Source organism: Hibiscus syriacus, unplaced genomic scaffold, assembly GCF_006381635.1.
Source record: "Hibiscus syriacus cultivar Baekdansim isolate YM2019G1 unplaced genomic scaffold, ASM638163v2 tig00000340_pilon, whole genome shotgun sequence".
NCBI lineage: Eukaryota > Viridiplantae > Streptophyta > Magnoliopsida > Malvales > Malvaceae > Hibiscus > Hibiscus syriacus.
Window position 1 is genome coordinate 11,503,031 of NW_024061783.1, and position 22,460 is coordinate 11,525,490.

Here is a 22,460-nt window from a genome sequence, read left to right on the forward strand (position 1 = left end):
CAAGACTGAGAATAACATTAAATTTTATCAAAGTCACTTAACAAATTCTTTTCTATTACTCTTACTCTTAATTTCTTTGTTCTACTTTGAAAAGTAACATTTATTTTCACCGTAAAAAGCATTATATAATAAAAATTTTATTAAATTTTAAATCAAATAATATTTTATTACTTAATTTTTATTTATTTATTCTAATTTTTTCAAATAAAATAACATCTTTTAAATTTAATTTCGTTCAAATCTTATATTTTCAAATTTGTGATCAAAATAGAACGCGTCTTTAACTACATGTCAAGAAAGAGTGTCGATTCAAAAATTAAAATATTAAAATAAAAAATATTTTTATTAAAAAGTCCAATAAAAACATGTCACGCATAGTGTAGTAAGAAAGAGTGTCGATTCAAAAATTAAAATATTAAAATAAAAAATATTTTTATTAAAAAGTCCAATAAAAACATGTCACGCATAGTGTAGTAAGCTTTGACTAAAAATCCCAGTCCTTAATCAATTTTCCATAATAACTATTATAATTAAAATACAGTGTAGTCATAATATTTTGATTGAATTTTCTATAAATTTAATGTAGGGTTTACAGAATCAGAATTAATCAAATAAGATTTAATTTTTTTTAATTTCGTTCAAATTAAATTTCTCAAATTAAAATAATATAAAATAATATTTTATTAAATTTTAAAATCAAATGAGATTTAAATAAAGTACATTATTTGAACGAAATTAGAAAAATTTAATCAAATTAAATTTAACCTTTTACTATATGTAGTTTTTGTCTAAATTTAAATTTTTGTTGTATGAAATTAAAATAACATCATTTTGACGTAGGTTTTCATGTCATAACACCGTTAATTATTTATAGGTGGAATGACTACAACATGATTAATTCGAAAATTGAGTGATTAAATTAAAATAATTTAAATTTTAGTCACCAAAATAGGATTAGGAAGAAAGTTTAATGATAAAAAAGGTAACTTACCTAAGAAACAAATATCCGACAAATATTGTCGGTCAGTCACAGAACTGTAGGTACACTCCAATAAGAACATTACATGTGTAGAAATGTCAATTAGCTCAGGAATAAAGTACTCGCTATGTAAACGTTTCCAATAACTATTGGACTGTCGAAACTTTCATGTATTCAAGCTGTAACCTTACCAACCAATTTACACTTCACTTGCAAAAACATATTTTATTTTTGCTTCTTTTGTCGAACTTGTACGGTCGTACATTCGGTTTTGAAACATAGAATTTCGTTTTTTTGTTTGGTTTTTATATGATCTAAAAGAAAAAGCTGTGTTCGGATCTGCGATGGGTGGTGGCGTTTTATGTTAGTTTTCATTTTCTCATTTGAAATGATTAGGGCAATAATGATTTCCTTCTGAAAGTTCTTTTTTTTCCGAAAAGAAAAGAGGATCGTTTTTTTTTCTTTTCTCTTTTTTGTTTTCAATATTTTAATAAATTAATGATCCAAATCTGTCAACCAAACCATGAGGAAGAAGCTCGATACCCGTTTCCCAGCCGTAAGCTTCCTACCTTTTTGTTTTCTTTTTGCTTTTCTTTATTTTTTGTTAATTTGTTTTAGGTATTTGATTCTTGATTGATTCTCCTGAAATTGAAAGCTGGGTCTTTTTGGGTTCCTGTTTTTGTGATTGTTTTTGTTGTTGCAATTTCTATTTGTAGGAGATTGACCATATTGATAATGTTTCCAATTCCAGCAGTTAGGGTTTTTAAAATTATAGTTGATTATTTTTTAACTTCATATAATTTCCATGGAGTATGTTGTTAGGTTTTTGTTTATCATAATCATTTTAAGAGGGTTCTTTTCTTTTGGCTGTTCTATGAAAACACCATGTAGGTTGTTTTATGGTTCGCTAATTTTTTTTGGATGATTTCTACAAAATTGGTCAATCTTTTCTAGCTATCGAGGTTATGTCTTCCTAATTTTTATGTGTTTTTTAAGGCTTTGGTTGGTTCAAACAAATTAAGTGATTTGATACTATTATTCAGTTAATTGATTTTATGACGATTAGGTTGGACCATGTGGTTTATGTTTGTATTTTGTGTTATTCAGCAACATAGATGTTGCTGATTTTTTTGCTCTTTAATGCTGTTGTTGATTGGCAGTCTAATTGATTTCTATAGATGTGGTTTAATTTATGCAAACTCTTTTGAAATGTGTAGCATATGTTCACTTTTTTTCTTATCTGCTTGGAATTTGACGGTGCCAAGTAATCTAAATGTTTTTGTTTTGTTCAGAATATTTTAGCTTCTTTAGAAAAAGATATCACTCTTCAAAGGTTGTGCAAAACTAATGTGGTTTTGAGCATGGTTTAGTTTTGATCTACCTGTCTGAGCTCTCATGTTGAAATGTCAATGATCTTTTTGTTATCGTATATTTCCTTTACTTGAAGCAAGAACAGAGAGTTGTTTGATTCTCCACAAGGTACAAATACTAAAGTAGTTGAAACTTGACATTGGTTATTTTCCCAGTAATTGTGATTAAATTATTATCAATTCAACTGCCTGTTTTGAATCCTTAAGTAATTGCTTGTATCAATTTTGTCTTATTAAGAATGAGCAGTTATGGTACGATCTCCGTGATTGCCAACTCCACACTTGATGTGCCTGTATGTCCTTTTGTTCACGCATTAGCAACTATTCTCTTAGTCTAAAGCATACTTCATTTTTTTTGGAATCACTAAATGGAGTTTGGATTTCAGTAGTATTGATAGGGCACTTTGCTGGACAGTTTCATCGGGGACTTCATAATGATTTCTACAGGAGGGTTAAGGATCATGTTAAAGCCTTATATAGCTTTTTTAACATATTGAAATTAAATTTGATTTTAAGAGAGAGATAGGACTAAGCAATGAGTTTGCTAACGTAACATTGGCTTTAAGAGTTTCTTTAATGCAACTGTTGGAAATTGCTTTTCTTTTTAAAGTAGGCTTATAAAATCTTTCAGAAATATAGTTTTTCATCAAGTCCTATACTATTGTCTTACATAGCCATACAATGGGTTATAACATCGAGCGATAAATGATAGGTTGCAGAATGTCTTGCTTACCGATTTCTAGAGGTTTAGTTTCTTGTTGATCATCATGTTCTTGTTTGGTGTTGAAATTCGCGCTCTGTCTACTCTCTTAATTGATTTGAAATCAAAACCTGATAAAAGGAGTGAGCTTCATGGTAGGTTACTTGCATTGTGGCAACGATATTAAACCAGTGACTTGTAAGGACCTGCAACGTGATGCTCTCCAAATGGAGTGACAAGGAACTCTGTGGCAATGATCATTTCTTCTTGTTTTTGTGATCTCTTGTATTGTTTAACAAACATTGTCTGGTTTCTTATGATCTTAGTTGCTGAGAGCTTGCTGTTTTGTATTAGAATCCAGATACTAATAGATAATGTTGATTGCTTTTAATTTTAATATACAGTTTTATAGTTCCATACTAGAAACATTGTTGCATCTTTGAAGCTTTTTTTTCAATTGTGTATATAAAAGTGTGATTAAAAAGTTTGGCAAGTGAAGAAAAATATCTGTGACTTTTTATATATGCTTTAGGACCATGGGTCTATATACTATCTTTTGGAATGATATTCCCTTATCTAGGTTTTTTTCCCTATATATTTTAGTAGATTTTAGTTGTGATTAGTGCTTAAACTTTGGAAATATTTGTTTTCAGGCTCTCATTAAAAAGATTATGCAAGCTGATGAAGATGTTGGGAAGATTGCATTAGCAGTGCTTGTTTTAGTTTGTGAGTGGCAGTAACATTCGTGCTTTTTACCTTGCAATCTTACAGCTAAAGCCTTGAAATTGTTTCTACAAGACCTTTGTGATCGTACATATGAGATTACCCTTCAGAGAGGTGCAAAGACCATGAATTCATTACACTTGTAAGTGAAGAATTAGCATTATTCTTTGTAGCATGCGACGTTTATTTTCTACTTGAGGACTCGATCATCTATCTGCATTTATATAAATTTTTCATTCATATAACACTCTTTGGCCATTGTGTTTAAGTATTTATTGACAACCCATATTCCATTTCTCTCAAAATACCAACATTTAAACATTTTTCTATCCTAAGCATGAATTGAACCCTCTGCTGGCCTGTAATCTATGTTACTCAGACTTGGGGATAATTTTAGGATATGGGTATATGTCCGAATAGGGTATGCTCAAAAAAAAAATTTCTTTCAGTTTTGCTACACATTTGGGGATCTACCCTAATTCCCATGTCAAAATATATACGGGTGTCAGATATGGATACAATAGGGAAAGTGAAGAGCTGGAGCAACATATCCTGTAATTAATACATCAAGTTATTACAGCTTATAAGATGATTTCAGTAACAAGTTTAGTCTACTAAGAAATTACATACTTGGCAACTACATTGGCTTAAATGATATTGTTTTTTGGGATGTAGAAGTGCTCATATTAGTACTCTATAGACAAAAATTGTACGATCTTTCTTTTATTTTTTCACCCCCTTTAAAAGATTTACTTTGTGAAAGAGAGAAGAGTTGGCACAATATCATATCTAGAGTGGAGGGCAAATCTATGTTACTCAGACTTGGGTGTGATTATTGGATGAGTACGTGTCCGATATAGGTATTCAATTTTCCGCAATATATATATATATATATATATATATATATATATATATATATATATATATATATATATATATATATATATATATATTTGCATGCAGGTATGAAATTATAATGCCTATGCATATGAAAATTCATGAGACATTCTCGTCAATCCTAAATTCCAGCATAATAGGTTTCAACAATGTTTGTGTTACATTGCACTAATAAATTTAGTTCAAGAAATATTAGAAGTGGGATTGATTCGGATCAATAAATACATATTTCTAGTTTCAATTCAATTTATTGTACAAAACGAACAGTTAAAACCTTAAATAAACACCACCACCTTAACATTCCAAAATTTGAAACTTGATTTTCAAAAATTGTTTCCTAAAGAATGTAATTTATTTTACGGAAATAATTATCCGAAATCTATTTTTCATAAAACAAACGGACCTTAAATACTTTGAAGGTAATTCATTTTTCCATCTAATTTCCTTGTTTGATAAAATGAAATCCACATCCACACTCATCGTCTTCACTTTAATGTTAGCTTTCACTCAAGATGGATCGAGAGAGTTGACGGGTAGTCATCCTCTTAAATTTTTTAAATTCTTGTATAATTTAAATATTATTTTTAATATTTATTGATAATATACTTTTATTGTTCTTTAAAAATTTGTAAATTCACTCGTAACATAAATTTTTATTTCTGTTACTACAGAGATCCTAAACAATAAACAATAGACAAGTGAGGCAAGGAAGTGAAAGATTCTATATTTTTTTGCCATCATTCCTCGTATGTTCGACCATAGTTGAGCTTTTCTATAAACATAATGTTTTTTTAAAACATTTAGATTAGTAATTTTTTAGTTACATTAAATTGTAAAGCAAATTGAAAACCTAGTTTCTCTCATTTGTGGTTTCTCGTTGGCTCCTTTTCGTTTTCTCTGTTGATGGGTAGTGGCATTAATCTTTATACCAGTTACCGATCATCGATATTCTTAAATTTTATTTTATATTGTATCTTTATTTCTCTTATTTTTTAATTTTTAATATTTCTTTTTTATGACACATGTTCCTTTGTCTTTAAGTTTTTTTCCCTCTCTTTTTACTCACTTTTTATCGTTTGATTATTGTTTTTATTATTTTTTAAGGGTTAAATTCGACTTTACCACGAATCCACGACTGATCAAGACGACGCTTATCTGTTATTATGTTGATCTTCTCTATTTTTGAATCTTATTATTGGATTTAACTACGTATTTGTATTCATGGATAGTTTTCAACTTTGATTTACGATTTGTTCGATAGTCTTTCAATAATTTGATCTCTTTTTTGTAGTTCGTTTCTCAATGCAATTAAATCTGTTTGTATTTATCTTTGTTCAAAATTTTTTGATTAACTTTTTAACATTTTCCTTGTATAGTCTTTATATGATCTTAAGTGACTAGTTTTTTGTGTCATTGATAATAAAAAAAACATCTTAATTATGTGTTTAATTTATAATTATAATTGTAAACTTTCATTTTAATTTAGAATATTTTCTCCTTTTAATAAAACTAGGGATTTTATATTTCTATAAAAGAGAGAATTTTTGAGTTGTCTGCACTCTTTAGTTCTCTCTCTTACGCTTCTACTCCAAATAGTTTTATAATTTGTATTATCTTTTATATTTTTATAACTTATTTACAATTTCTATAATTTTTGTGATTCCATTTTATATTTTTAATATTTTTTTATAAATATTAAATAATTTTAGGATTTTTATCAAATTTTTATATTTTTTCATTATTTTTTTAAATAATTTTATATGATTCTTTTTTGTTTTCTATAATTATATGATATTTATATTTTTCCAATTTTTGAAATTTTTTTTACAATAATCTATCTTACTTTTCAAAAGTTAAAAAAAATCTTTATCAGATAATAAAAAAATAATTAAATCCCTAATTAAAACAATACCCATTGAAGTAACATTTACTGTCATTGTGTAACGTCAACAACCACATCTCACATTACCATTTAATAAATCATTAGGAACTTTGATGAAAAGACTCAATCCATATAAATTGAATAGCATAAATATTTTACAGAATTTTACCGTTAGTATTTACTATATTTAATACTAAAATAATATTAAATTTTTTAAAATTATATTTATCAATCGACCCAATGACCGGAATTTTTCATCAGTTAAACCTCCAATCAAAATTTTATTCCTGGATTAGTAGGCTGCTTTATGGATTAATAACATAATAAATTTATGACCTGCTGCCCCTCAAATCTTTTATTTATTGTTCATTAGGTTGGGTAACCCGAATCTTGATTAAAATTTTGGGTAAACTACACATTTAATACCTAAACTATCAGTTTTGATCCGTTTTAATACCTAAACTTTAAGTTTTGATAAAAGTGAAAATCTAGTTTTTTTCCAAACTATAACTAAAGTTTAGTTTTTATTTTATTTTAGTATCACACCGTTAAGTTTTGATAAAAATAAAAGTATAGGTGTCAAAACACGTTTATTACCTAAATCATACTTAAGTTTTGGAAAAAAATTGAATATTTTAGTACTAAAACATATCAAAATCGATAATTTAGGTACCGAAAGTGTTAAGTTTTTAACGATGGGATATTAGAATGAAAAAAAAAATAAACTTTTGGTATAATTTTGAAAAAAAATGAAAGCTTAGGTACTAAAATAGATCAAAACTAATAGTTTAGGTACTAAATGCATAATTTATCCTAAAAATTTTTATGACAAGAATGCTCGTTTTGAAATAAATTTTGGAAGTTTTATTTCTTAGATCCATGGAGATGACCATTTTAATATTAATTTAACTCGCTCAAAACCAATCAGGCGATATAACTATATAAGGATAGGCATGAAACCCAAATCTAAGGATTCCAACCCCACCCCCATTGAGTCGGTTTTTTTAAAAAAACTTACGTTTAAGTAGATCGGGTTAAAAATTTTAGATTATGAGTTTAAGTTAATTGAATTCTGATTTAAGATAAAAAAAATGTCCGAGTCAATCCAAAAAATAATATTATAATTATATCTTATATATTTGGAGACAATTACAATAAAATCTCTCTATATTATTTTTTCAGAATAAAATTAAAATGTATATATTTGTGTAGAGATGCGGATTTTATCTCAGAAGACAAGTCAAGTTCAGGTCGGGTTTCGGGTGAAGGATATATTTTTATCGGGTCAGGTTGGCTAGAAACCCGACCCATGATGCATCCCTAGAGGGACAGATAGTCCAACTGTAAAAGAAATAAAATTTGTTATGCAAAGAATGTTCATTTTCCTAATATATATTCAATGGTTAAAATTTTGCATGTGGAACATATAATTAGAGATCTAATGCACGATAGACAAGATGAATAAAACAAATGCATATAGGGCGAGTGTAAAAGAGAGGGCTTGACATCTTTTACAAGTTTGATGGGAGGCCTTCATCCATAGTTTTTCTAATGAAATGTTTGAACGGGTCACCAATTCATACAAAAATATGGCTCCAAAACAGTTTGACATCAAACCCATAGGAATAAGAAATATGTCTATTCCAAGACACGCTACTTCATCGTCGTCGAGCAGACATGCTACTTAAAACTGCTTATAAACATTGACAAAATTGTAGAGTGGCCACACTCTACCATGCTTCTTACCTTTTTCTCTTTGCTCCAGCCCCTGAACCACGCCCACCTTTCTTTTCTGCATTTCCGGTCCTACCACCACCTCTTCCTCTACCAGCTGGTGCCTTCTTAGCACTTGAACTCCCTGTCCCTTTCAACTCCATTTGTACTTCGATCCCTGGGAAAAACGATTAATTGGTAAGATGGGTAAACATAATCAAAAACAAAATGAGATAACATTAGCTACCTTTCGAATTCAAACTCTGAAGTTCGGCCTGCAGCTTCTTACCATCGATAGAACCTTCTGGTGTGCCAAAAACCAAAGGTAAGGCATAAACATAATTACTTAATGGAAACTACTTATTTGGTTAGTCACCCATAAGTGCCAAACCCTTAAAAGACTCGTTATGGCACACAGATTTGTTTTACATTTCATACAAGTCTCGAGAAAGAGGAGTTTATACCTAGGGACTTCGAAAATGTAAGTTCGAGTTTATACCTTGAGAAATAGGAGTGGGTTTTTTTTTCCTGGAGACTTCCGATTTGAGAACTCAAGTTTAAACCATGCAAATTTTGTCTGTGTTTGTGTGTGGGGTTTAAGGTCTAGGCAACAATAGAAAGCCATGTTGGGGCTTAAGAGATGGAATGATTAGATTTATGAGTTTTGATAATGACATCTTAAGTTCTAGACTTGAAAGGGGGGATAGGTTTACGAGATGGGTGACAACAACCATAGTAAAATCAAGGGCCTAGTGAAGCTCGATACATATTCACAGGTGAAAAAGACGAACAAAACATTCTACACCCTCACTGAGAAACTTTTTCCCATTGCTTAAATGACAATAGCACCACAAATTTCCCTGCTACAATGGGAAATCCAGTGTCCTTGTCCACAATACAAATTTTTGGTGGTCTCAGCAAAAAGCAGTATAACATATTTCTATTTCTATCTCTATCTCTGTTACTATTTCCAGTGCATAAATCAGTTGTTTTTCTTCTCTGAATCAGAAAGAAGAGAGACCCCTAGCCAGGGACGGAGCTAGGATATCAACTCAAGGGGGGTAAAGTATAACTAACAATAGAAATTAAGAGGGGAAAAATGAAACTAAATTAAAACTAGAAGGGTTAAATAGATATTTTCTTCATATATTTTTTTAATAATAAAGTTGTGGGGGGGGGGGGGTTCAATGGCCCCCCTTGGACAATGCGTGGCTTTGTCCCTGCCCCTAGCAAGAATGTATCAGGTCAAACGGGGCTAAAAATAAGTAGAAATAATTTTGCTAGGGACATAACAGAAGATGGGAAATTTAGTGAGTAAATACCAAATGAATCAACACAAACATTCAACTAAAATTATTACCCAAGTCCTGTGTGTCTGAAGTGTTCTCATTTTCCGCTACCTCACCATTCTCCTCCCCTAATAAATCATCTGAGGGTTCTAGAATTGCAGCAGTCCGCTTCTTTGGGGCTTTTTTCATTCCAGGAATAGTTATCAAGTCTGCTGCTCGTATTACTCGTGTTTTGCTTCCTTCATTGTATGCTTTTGTCAGTGCTGCTTTGACAGCTGGCGGAATGCCGTTCATGGGATTTGGATACCCCTGATCAGAAATTATTTGAAAACAAAAAGGTATTTCAGAAACACAAGAATTTAAAAAGAAATCGCATATGATATATAGAAATACAAAAATAGAGTTACCTGGAATTTAGACAACTCCATAGCAGTGTCGAAATCCTCCTGGCTTATTGAGTAAGTGTTCATAAACTCTAGAACCTGCTTAACAGCTTCATCCTGGTCCATATCAGAGGACAATGGAAACACTTTACAACAGTGATCCCTTGCATAAAATATAAGGCACAAAGGTCAACTGCAAACACATCCTGATGTACGTATACACCAACACATCATGATGAATGGAAGAGAAAAATTATAATCACAATGAAAAGAATTAAAAATAGAAACAGGAGAACCATACGTACAAGTAGAACAAGATAAATAACATACATCACAAAAAACAGATGAACAGACAAAATAAATGGAACTGGGAAACAAAGATGCGATTGGTACAAGGAGAACAAGGAAAATATTTCTTCAGGCCCACGAATCAGGTATGGTGCAGAAGCAAAAAAAAAAAAAGCAGCAGAGAGCAAACCGTGAGGTGGTGCAAGGTTCCAATGAACAAAATTCACCACAGGGATACAGATCAATAGTTGGAAGAGTGTTTAACACAGCCCTTTCCCACTACACCCATCTCTCAAACAGCCAGATCCATCAAACAAGGAGCCAATCATTTTTATAAAATAGTAGAGAAAAGTCCTTTAAAATACAGAGAGAGAAGATCCCCCAATTGCTTTTATATAATTCAGAAGGGCAAAGTAAAAATAATACCAGTAGTTCAATGCGTGCTTAAAAACAGGGGCATGAAATAGAATAGATGATGAAGCCATTGGTCATGATACCCCCTAGTCTTACATCTCTAGTTGCAAAAGAAGACGTAAAAAGATGTATATATATATATATATACGTAAATCAATTCAGATCACTCAGATATGATGGAATTTTATGGTCGCCTTGCATCACATGATGCTTACATAGTTGCATGTAAAATGCATACCAAATGAAAAAAGTAAGTTTCAAACCTTAGGCATGTCTCGAAGTGGATTAGTCAATCTTTTCAGAAGCACTGTGAGATATTCTAGTCGAAGTGTTTCTCTGTATCATTTACAGCGCCAAAAATATTCAACATGGGATAAATAAATAAAAACAAGGTAATCATCTCAACTGAAATAAAGACAGTGTTGAAACTAATAAAGCAACATAAGAGGTAGAATAATCTGTCCACTTCTTCAGATATCCTCCAATAGTTTTTGTCAATGAGCAATATGATTATTATTAGGACCATGGCTCTGTCACAAGCATGTGAAAATCTATACGCAAACAACGAGCATTCACATAGATATATGACTGCGGACAAATAAGAAACTAAATTCAAACAGAGTTCTTCAGTTCCCTCTTTCCATCTCCCTGAACACTATAAGACTTGAAATCTCGAAAGCAAATGCCTAAAATTAATCAATCTAGCCCGAGTATATCTCCGAACAAAAGTTACGATAAAAAATGTTAATACTTTATTCTTTTAATTAACAACCAGATTTTGCAAGACAATTTGCAAAATCAGTATGTGAACTGGTTGGTTTTTGGCATAGCTGTTTAAGCATCAAAATAGCAAATAAAACTGCTCAAATTAAACATCTCACGATGCAAACAGTTTCATTGAAAAGTAGACCTAGTCAGACTCCAATAATTGGCTCTCCGCTTCAGTTAATTTAGCTATCAAAACTGGCTACGCAAGTGCAACAAATGATGAGACAGGAAAAATAAATTATTAATGAGAATTCAATCACCACAGATATCAATAGAGAATATGGATAATGTTAACTGAAAGAGATGTGAAAGTTGGAAGAAAAACAAAGAAAGAATGGCTGATGTTACTGTGAGAAAATAGGGAGGGGAGGAAGAAGAGAAAAATAAGAAAACTAGGTTTAAAGAATCAGCTTGATTATTCACTCGAACTTGATCAGTATTAATACTATTTAAAAGACTACACAAAAAGTAAATAATACTAGGTTAGCCATAATTTACGGTCCATAATATTTACACATATTCTAACAGACAATAAAATCTAAGTCATGCTACCATGCCTTGAATCATGAGTCTGCAGCAAACACAACCCAAAATTTTAAAAACACTAGACAGAAAGTCATAACTATGAATTACCTTCTTGAACAAGATTCACGTGAAGCAAGAAAATGAACATGAAAATCCTCCAAAAGCCTATAATTTTTGCTCATAGTTGAATTCTTCCCTAGCCACCCACCAAATCTATTGAAATTGCGTTCTCCCTGCAAATATGAAACCAGCCTTCTATATTAGGACAAATCGAATACAATACGTGAGTATATCAGTTTATTGTGTCAAATAATTATTATTATTTTAGTAAAGTGTTAGTTTATTATTAATAGAATCAATTTATTATTTATTTATGAGAATTATAAGGAGCAAGTTTATTTTTTTTATAGAAAGGAGCAAGTTTATTTATTTTTTGATAGGAATAGGAGGCCTCATTAAAAACCTCCCTCATAGTTGGCTCTTATAAAGAGGCAACTAGCGGAAGGAGGAAAAGAGTACCTCAATATATTAATAAACCATAATTACATAAGATTACAACTTACACCATAAGTACCCCGAAATAAAATACAGAACAGAACATCAATAAATCTCTAAACATTCAACCAATCCCCTCCTTAGCTAGCTTGTTTGCCTCCCAATTACAACTCCTAGGGATCAATCTAACCGTAATCTCCCTAGCAGAAACTAATGCCCCAATATCTCCAACCAAATTACTAAAAAACGAAGGGGCAGAAAATGGCATCAAAATCCAGTCAACTGCTGTTTTACAATCACTCTCTAAGATTAGTCTTCCCTTCAATGCCCATTCAGAAGAAAGAAATAAATCAATGCCTTCTTTAATGGCTTTCAACTCAGCGAATGTAGGAGGACCTGGGCCCACAGCAGAAGAGAAAGTGATTATAGTAAACCCATTAGAATCTTTCAAAACTCCTCCAATTCCACCTTGCAAACCATCACCTTACCGCCCCATCCACATTGAATTTAAAAAAATCATGTGGAGGCGGAAACCAGCAGTGATCCTTCTTCTGCTTAGGCGATTTAATAGAAATCCTGTCTGCAAGCGTTGGATCCCCTACTGGTAAATCAGCCTGAATATTTGCATGAGGGAATTTAGCTAAAAACCATCGAATTTCCAGTTTTCAAACACCACCAAATTCCTAGCCTTCCAAAGTGACCACAAAAACAACTCCCGGTATAAAATTCCAAATAGAAGAATGAGCCATTAAATAAGACCAAGAACAAAGTAGGGAGGAGGGATCTTGGGACAAAACAGTGGATATATCCCATAACCTTAGGAATCTATTCCACATCTCCCCTGCAACCGAGCATGAGATAAAAAGATGTTGAATTGTTTCTTCATACTTGTGACATAAAGGACAAAGAACATCTTCCAAGGGGACCCCTCTTTTCTTCAACTCCACTCTGACAACCATTTTCTTGTGAGAAATCTGCCAGAGAAATGTTTCAACTCTAGGGGGAGCCAACCCAGACCATACCCACTTGTTCCACTGATAATTCCCTCCAGATCTGCACGAAAGTGTTAGTCTACAAGACTTAACCGATAACAGACCATCACCTTTCCCTGACCATGCAAGAAAGTCATCCACTGAATCAATCAGCACTATATTATCAATCAATGGCATTAAAGTAATCCACTGCTCCAATTCCCAGTCACATAAATTCCTTCTTAACTGAATATTCCAAACCCAACAATTGTTCTCGAAGCAACCAAATTCAACAACTTTCCCCCATTTATTAGTCGATAAAGAAAATATCCTAGGGAATTGATTCTTTAAGGTAGAATCATTAACCCAAACATCATTCCAGAATTCAATTAACCTACCATTCCCCACTTGAATCTTCGAGTTAGACCTCAAGCAGTCCCCTATCTCGTCGTTTTTCTCATAATTGTTCAAAATTCCTCTCCAAATCCATGAATCTTGATGAGAAACTGCTTTGCTAATTTTTAAAGATAAATTGCTTACATTATGTTTGCAGCAAAGCATCTTTTTCCACTGAGATTTTTTTTCATTTGCAAACTTCCAAACCCATTTCCCAAGTAACACTCTATTTACCAAACTCAAATCCAAAACTCCCAAGCCACCCTCTTCATAAGGTTGACAAACCGTTTTCCAATTAACCCAATGAATCCGTTTCTTCGTAGGTTCTTCCCTCCAAAGGAATTTAGCCATCAATGAATTCAACCTCTGATTTACCTTTAACAGAATTTTAAAAAATGGAGGAAAAAAATGGGCAATGAGGACAATACCGACTTCACTAACACTAATCTTCTAGCCATCGATAATATGGAAGCTTTCCAACCAACTAATCTGTTATTAAATTTCTAGATTACTGGCTCCTACATATCCTCTAAATTTTTCTTTGCACCTATCGGTAAACCAAGATACGTCAAAGGAAAGGATCCCACCCCACAACCTACTTCATATGCCCATTCTTTTAAAATATCATCTTCCGAATTAACACCAAACAGATTACTCTTAGACAGATTAAGATGGAGCCCTGACATTAAACTAAAGACCCTCAACACTCTCCTAATATTAAGAATCTGAGTAGGAGAATCTCTGCAGAAAAGAATTAAATCATCCGCGAACTGTAAATGCGTCAAGTGGAAAAGATTATCAATCCTACCAATTCTGAATCCTTCAAAAAGACCCTGATCTGCTGCCTTAATCAACATTAAATTTAAAAGTTCCCCAACAATATTAAACAGAAGAGGAGATAAACTACAACCTTGTCTCAACCCTTTGCCCATCTGAAATTCCTCTGCTGGAGATCCATTCACTAAAACCGAGATTGATGCAGAAGAAATACAATATTCAATCCATGAAATCCACTTATCTCCAAAACCCATGACTTTCAACAATCTCAATAGAATCGACCATTCTACCAAATCATAAGCTCTACTAAAATCCACTTTGAAAACAACTCCTTTCTTCCCTTTTTTCCTCCAAAAATCTATGGCTTCATTGGCCAGAAACGCACAGTCAAGCAACTGTCTTCCAGGAAAAAAGCAAACTGCGAAGGGCTGACTATGTCTTTAATAATTGAAACAAGCCTTCTCGATAAAACTTTAGAAATGATTTTGTATAAGCTGCCAACTAGGCTTATTGGTCTCTAGTCTTCAATTCCTTCAGGATTTAGTTTCTTGGGGATCAATGTTATAAAAGCATGATTGACCCCATGCTCCCATTTCCTACCACTGTGAAAGGAGCAAGTTTATTATTATTAAGTGATTCTATTTATTAGTACTTCATAGTCTTAGAAGCCTTTCTTTTGTAGGATTGCTTGATTAGTAAATCTTTTATTCAAACAAGGTATGTAACATCCATTTAAGGAGGCTAATTTGCATCAACAAAATTTAAGTAGTAGTTTTTAAAAATTATGAGTTTAAGATTCTCTCCGGGATTCTCTTCGATGTGTTTCGTTTTATAATCATAGGTCAGAATCATGGGAGAAGTAAAAAATCAAGAAAATAGAGGTCATTTCCGTTTTCGCTTTCTTACAAAATGAAAGCAACGGAGAAAACATGTTGGGTTGGAATCTTTAAAAATGATTTTTGAAAAATAAAAATGAAATTATATGGAAATTAGAAACAATAAAAGATGTCTTCATTGTTTTCACTCTAAACATATGGTCTGATGTGAAGAGAATAAACACATGCACGCTCGATCACTCAGAACATAGTGGCAGTGGCACGAGACATAATCACCATATTTAGGAATTAAACTCCTTTCAACAAAAATAAGATGATAGAATTGAACTCAAAGAAAACACAAGGGATTAACTCGGCATTTTAGCAAGCAGAATGAAGCTATTGAATGGGTACTACGGAGTTGGAGACAAAATACACCTTATAACCATATGTCCATATCAATCATCAAAGGATAAAGACTAAGCTAGCCATGATCAGAATTCTTAAAAGGACATAGAAGGCTTCAATATTTTGGATTGAAAAATTGAATATAAAGGTTAAATAACCTTCGATATGGTAATGGTACTTGTCAACCTTGTAGAAGACTGAAGTAAAAGGTTAATTTTTAGTTTTAATTTCTTTATTTAAAAAAAGGAAACTGGAAACAATTATGGCAATGCATGAGAAGTCATAAGTCATAACTACCATCAAGAACCTTCAGGATAGAAACTTACCTGTTCAAGTGTCTCCCTTTGTCCATGTAGCAATGCAGCACTGATGAAACAAAAAAGAAAAAAAAAATCAGACAATAAATGAAAATAATTTGAAGAGCTCTTGAAAGTTTAAGGCCTGAAAAATACAACATACGGAATGATGCACGACGAAAGGGCACTAGTTTGTGAGAGCTGCCACTGCCGATATCTTCGAATCTGTACATTGACTATATCACCATCACCAATAGACTCGGCAGCTCGGGCAATTAAGTTCATTCGTTTAATCCCACTGTCATCTTTACCAATCGAACTCGGCTTATAATTGATATAATTTTCCTGCATGTACAAAAATACCAAGTCATACCAAGATCAGCAATTAGCAACTCGATGCAAAATGCACAACAGATAAACTGTCCCACCACATATGCAAGTGTTGAACAATAAAAGAAGATGATTTAGGCAAACAAAAACAGTGAAACACTTAAATCAAACAAGTATACTCAAAAGAATACAAATGGACTTGCAAAAACTAAAAAATGCTTGTATAGTAGAGAGGAAAGAAGAGTAAGCAACTTTAAGCTAGGCTTAATATAGAAATAAGTACCCCAATTCTACCGATTTTTCCATTTAAGTGCCTAAACTATTTTTCGATCAATCTAGGTGCCTAACGTTACAAACGTTCTCATTTTAAGTGCCTAAGTAACAGCTGTTAAAAAATCTCACTATGTGACACGTGTCATATTATGCTAATTTTGAAGATTTTATATTTAAAAAAATATTAAAAAAATATTTTAAAAAAAATTCCCCCCAAACCCACCCCCTCTCCCCGTCCCCCCTCCCTCTCCTTCCCATTGTCCCACGCCCCCCCCAACCATTCAACCGGCCATAAAATGAGTGTGGAGGCAACCATTCCAAGTCAATGGTGGAGGCAGATTGAAGGGGCGCCAACTGTTTTAATTATGGTTTATAAAATGGGTATTTGTGATTTAAGGAATTTAGGGATTTGAGAATTTAGGGGTTTAAGAAGACGACAAGAGTGATGGCCGGTCAGTGATGGACGACGACAGATGGGTGGTCGTTCAGCAGTGGATGGGTGACCGGAGATGGCCGACGGTGGGAGTAAAAGGATTAGAATTAAAGGTTTAAAGAATTTGGGTATTTTTTCTAAAATTTAAAAAAGAATAGGGTTATTTTAAAATAATAATAATTTTAAGTTTTTTTATTTTAAATAAATATTTTCAAAATTATATAAATATGCCAAGGCACTTAAATGATAACATTTGTAACGTTAGGCACCTAGATTGACCGAAAAAAGATATAGTTTGGGCACTTATTTTTATATTAAGCCTCCAAGCTAAGAACTTCTAGTCTTCAACTGTTCACCGCATTAGCAACAAAGGTCACATAATGCAAAGAAAATCATATAAAACCCAAACCTAAAAATTCTGCACAAGTTGGAAAGCACTATCAGAAGGGCAGGAACTAAAATCAGCATAAAATCCTCCAGTAGGGAAACTACTACACGAGGGTATTGCTTTATTGAGGTGATGTTTATAGTTGGAGCAAAAATCACCGACTAAACCTAAAACAACAAAAAGGAAAATGAAAAGCAACATTTCCAGACAAACTTTTGTACCTTTATTAGATTTACTACCATCCTATAGATATAATTTATAGTTTTGATAATTCTAAAGAAGTACCGCAGCATTAGAAATAATCTATCAATGGAGCTAAATCACAGAAATGGGCCCATCATCCAACAAAGGCACTAAAGTATTCATTTTTCATTGAGTCAGAGAACCCCCAACATAATAGGTTTGACGAGATGAACAAGGATAATAGCAACAAAACTTAGGGAGATGAACAAGGAAAGGCATAACCTGAACAAGAAGTGGAACGAGATCAAGATCGCTCATGCTTAGATCAATTCTTTCGTCCATTCTCAACTTTCCACCATTAAATCCGAACAGCCTAAATTACAACAGATTCAAATGGGTGATATGAGGAAGGAGGAAGAGGTTAGTAACTGGCAACATATTAATTATGCTTCAACAGAGTTAAAACCAAAATATCATTAAACCTGCAAGCATAATTGAACATTTCTAAATGCCTCGTTGATAGGGATTTCGATTCACAGCAAGAGAGAGAGAAACTTAATTGGATTGTATCAGAATTCTTGTCAATGATTGACTAGTACAAACATGAAAACTCTAAAACTCGTCAACAAATAATGATCGAGTCATTAACATATATCCTGATAGTGACATAGTTGCGAGGCAACAAAACACTACATTTTACATCACCAAACCAATGAAGCACAAAAAGATGGATTATTATGGAAAGAATTTTTTGACCAGTAAAACCAGGCTTTGGGTTGAAACCATTGAGTTATCGGGAATTACAAGGATGATAGATACTAGGAGAAAATAAACTAAGATAGGTTTGATCCATGATTCAGTAGCTCAGCAACAAAAATAACATGTCAATTCTCCACATTATGAAACAATAAGAGAAAAAGAGAAGAGAAATAATTATTGGAAGAGCATAAAGTTCATTTTAAACAGAAAATGACAGCAAGAGAAGCATATATAGGAAACATCAATCAAACAGCAACACTCGGAGAAACATATAAGCTCTTAATTCATACTTATCGACAGCTGTGAAGGGTGAAATATCTTCATCCTTGGAACTGCTAAGAAGGCGTTGCCTTATGTCATTGTAATTAATGATGGACATGGACAGACTCATGTACTGCAACTGATTTAGGGCCATGCGCATGTCTCCGTTCACTCTTTCTGCAAGTTCCTCCAGAGCGATCTGGAAAATTTAAAAGATTGACTTATCTTTGGTAAGAGGGGAGGGGAAGAGAACTAGAAGAAAAACAGAAAAGATCATAGGTGATGTAACAAAAGGCATAATCACAACAACAAGACCAGCAGCTATACACCTAACAGTGACTCGAGAATATTACCAAAAGAAGCTGTTCAGATTCAAAACGTAAATCACCCAACTAAGAACATGCCAAAACCTTTAGATTGCACTTTCTCCAAAAAAAAATTTTGATAAGATACTTTCTCCAAAACTTAATAGACAAATGATCTCACTACCACAGAGAGAGGGAGAGAGTTCATGTTTATTGACCAAGAATCCATAAGTCCATTACTAAATCACAACTCAATTATATTATAAACCATTTGGAACAGCAATAGTGCAAAGTAATGCACGGCAATGGAACATATATACACTCACAAATGATTTTTACCTCGTTAACTTGAAGACCTTCAGCATTTCCAACTTGCATTAATCTCTTCGCCATCTGCCATGCATAAAGTTCAGAGTTAGAAACTGGAATGACAATATTCTTCTCAACAGCATTACATGGCACAAAGAATCAGAGTGAGAAACATGAATGATGGAGAACCCCACCAGTGAAACCCCAAAGAGACAAGGTACGGGTGGTATAGTATAGAAACTTCGTAAAACTGCAGGGATACACATGCAAACAAAAAATTCAGATGCACATTTAACTAGAGGGAGGCTTTTATGGGTTCATATTTGTTTAACAGATCACAGAGGCTCAACAGAAAAAATTGGCCTGAAATAGTAGTTTATAAAACAAAACCTGTTTATTAACCAACAATAATAAATAGAAAGGTCAAATAGCATTTCTATGCAGCATATGCTAATGCTCTGATAAGTCCATAGATACCATAATCTAAAAACAGGAAAAAAAATAAGATGCAAGATCAAATCATTGTCTAACTATCTTCTTTGAAACAGAATGATTTTCATTCCATAAGGATACAACAGAAACACGAAAGATTTAATTCATCGAATGCTTAACAGCTCCCCAATCTATATCCTCTTGAGAATTATTAGAGTCATTCTACTCCAAACTTGGAGCAGTAGATATATCTCTAAACTAAGGCATGATACATTCTTCATAAAGTAAGAATCTGGGCACTTCAAGGTCCAAGATAAATACACATATGTATATTCAATCTTGAGTTTCAACGATTGCATGATTTTAAATCTGTTACACTACACAACTGTTACTTGTAAGAATGAAGAGATTATTTAGATTTGGTGCTGAATCTCTGATTCAATATTCAGAAGTGATTTTTTGGGTTGGCAGGCACATAATAATGTTTCAGCCATCATAGCTAAGACCAGTATGGCTGAAATCATTTGCGAAGCCAGTGCTGTCAGCAAGATAAAACATAAGCTTGTACTAACTTCAGTAAAATACAGTGTATATTGGCCCATCAGAACAAAAGAACTGCTATAAAAACAATAACAAATATGACCTGCTGTTTTGTAGGTTTATGGTAACTGAGAAGCAAACAGTAGTTTACAAGACTCTTCAATTTCTGACTGTAGCGGTCATTACAGATGCAAATGATTGGGATTTTGGAAATCTTTATGCTTCCAATAAGATCAGCTATTCCACCTCTATCGCCAGCAGACATGCCATCCACCTCATCCATAATCAGGACAGTCTTTGGGTGTTTTGAACTGCAATTTCCATTAGAAGATTGAGTGAAAATAATTGAAAAGGGATTATAGATTTCCTATGCAGCATTGATGCACAAAAACAAACCGGTCCATATTAACACCCAAGGCTTCATTGCTAACTAGTTCCTTTATGGAATTTGCATTGCTTCCACCAATTCCTTTTGAAATATTGGCATCAGCCTTTCCACGACTATCACTAGCATTTACCTATATGACACATACAGGATTAGACAGCAAGACAGAATATAAGCTTTCAGCAGTCTAATTAGAATGTATACTAATAATCAAGATTTCTTTTGGTAAAATGAAGTATACCTCAATGGTCTGGAAACCCAGCATCTGACTGACCAACTTTGCTGATGTAGTTTTCCCAATTCCAGGTGTTCCACTTAATAGAACAGCCTTTTTAGCACCAGGGTCGTTTTGCTTTTTTCCCTTTCCCTTGCTTCCAGTACCAAGAAATTGTCTGTCCCATTGTGCCAGCCAATCATGGAGTTGTTTAACCTGCAGCCATGACAGAGAGATCATAGTGATAATGCTTCTACCATATGATACGTTTCTCAGACTCGGGACTCTTGGACATAGATTTGTGCCCAACATAGATGCATCATATGGTATTGAAGATATGTCTGCAAACCCCATATCAGCAGTCACTTTGAGGCATCAGATATGTCTGCACAAGTAAGCAATATGACTACTAGCCCTTTGAAGATAAAACGTAAAGCAGTGTTGTTAAGGTGCTAACCTAGGCACTAAGGTGAAGCGAAAAACCATTACTTTATCACACTTTGAGCTTCATCACCAGGCAACAGAAAAGCCAGCTTGACTGTAGCAGTGAAATTTAGCCAACTTTTTCTTCCTGGGGGAGGGAGGGTCTTTTTCTTTAAAACTCAAACACCCACTGAATTGGCTTTTAACTTTTAGGTTTCCTCTCTCTATCTCTCTTCTTTCTTTCTTTTTTAAATAAAATTGTGGCGGTGGTGTTATTTTTTAAGCCTCCCTTTTTCATTTTAAAACTCAAATATCCACTGCAGCCGGTCTTATCTTCTTATCTTTCAAGTTTCTTCTTTTTTTTTTACCTCGAATACCATTATCTCCTGATGTCCACTTTTAACTTTTACAAGAATGTTCATAGTAATACTTCGGAAAATCATATTAAAATTTTAAATATATAAGTTAATTTATTTATTTTAATGAAAAATATTTAATTAATATATGATAGAATGATTCAATTTTTAAGTAAATGAATTTATAGCTTTAAAATATTTAATGATTCACTTCTAACTTTTAATTAATATATGAAAATTTTTAAATTTATTTTTTTTGATGAAAACTATAATTATACAAAATCAGCATAAAACGACATGGATATGACATAACATGGAAAAAATATGAATATGTCGACACGACATGAAAATATTATGAATATATCATCAATATACAATTATTGTATAGATTTTAAAAGTGTTAAAATTTTAAAAAGTATAACCTTTTAAATATAATTATAACACGATATAAATAAATATATATATATATATATATATACAATTTTTTAATGAGAAAAATGATAAAAGGAAAATATAAAATATAAATAATGTAAGTTATTTACCAAATTATTCCCAAACATGAACCTAAAGACATTGAATGGTTGTCTAATGGCAAACTACTTCAAATTATAAATTGACCAAACCCATTGTAATGAGAAAAATGATAAAATAAAAAATAACATGAGTGATTTACCCAAATTATCCCCAAGAATGAGTTTAAATACATCAATTATTTGTCTAATAAATTGAGCCCTTCTGTTTTTTCTTACTATGCAAATAAAATATTTCCAAGTCAAAGCA

The 22,460-nt window shown here is 32.6% G+C and overlaps 1 protein-coding gene and 1 long non-coding RNA gene across 3 annotated transcripts in view; one reads left to right on the forward strand and one right to left on the reverse strand.

Moving 5' to 3' along the window:
• LOC120204352 (replication factor C subunit 1-like) overlaps positions 1-22,460 on the reverse strand; it is a 29,275-nt gene that overhangs the window by 3,064 nt on the left and 3,751 nt on the right. The window contains 14 exon segments of the mRNA XM_039204445.1: positions 8,209-8,442; positions 8,512-8,568; positions 9,625-9,862; positions 9,961-10,053; positions 10,902-10,974; positions 12,040-12,164; positions 16,120-16,159; positions 16,253-16,434; positions 17,979-18,069; positions 18,746-18,915; positions 19,361-19,414; positions 20,406-20,613; positions 20,699-20,820; positions 20,929-21,117. Of these exon segments, the coding sequence (XP_039060376.1) occupies positions 8,294-8,442; positions 8,512-8,568; positions 9,625-9,862; positions 9,961-10,053; positions 10,902-10,974; positions 12,040-12,164; positions 16,120-16,159; positions 16,253-16,434; positions 17,979-18,069; positions 18,746-18,915; positions 19,361-19,414; positions 20,406-20,613; positions 20,699-20,820; positions 20,929-21,117 (1,791 nt within the window). The 3' untranslated portion in view covers positions 8,209-8,293.
• On the forward strand, positions 1,234-5,385 carry LOC120204359. Of its 2 annotated transcripts, XR_005523931.1 has the most exons (4): positions 1,234-1,535; positions 3,703-3,775; positions 3,821-3,914; positions 5,341-5,385. It is a non-coding gene; the product is annotated as an uncharacterized LOC120204359 (long non-coding RNA). The 2 variants fall into 2 exon arrangements; XR_005523930.1 differs by lacking the exon at positions 5,341-5,385 and having other exon boundaries at positions 1,249-1,535; positions 3,821-4,211.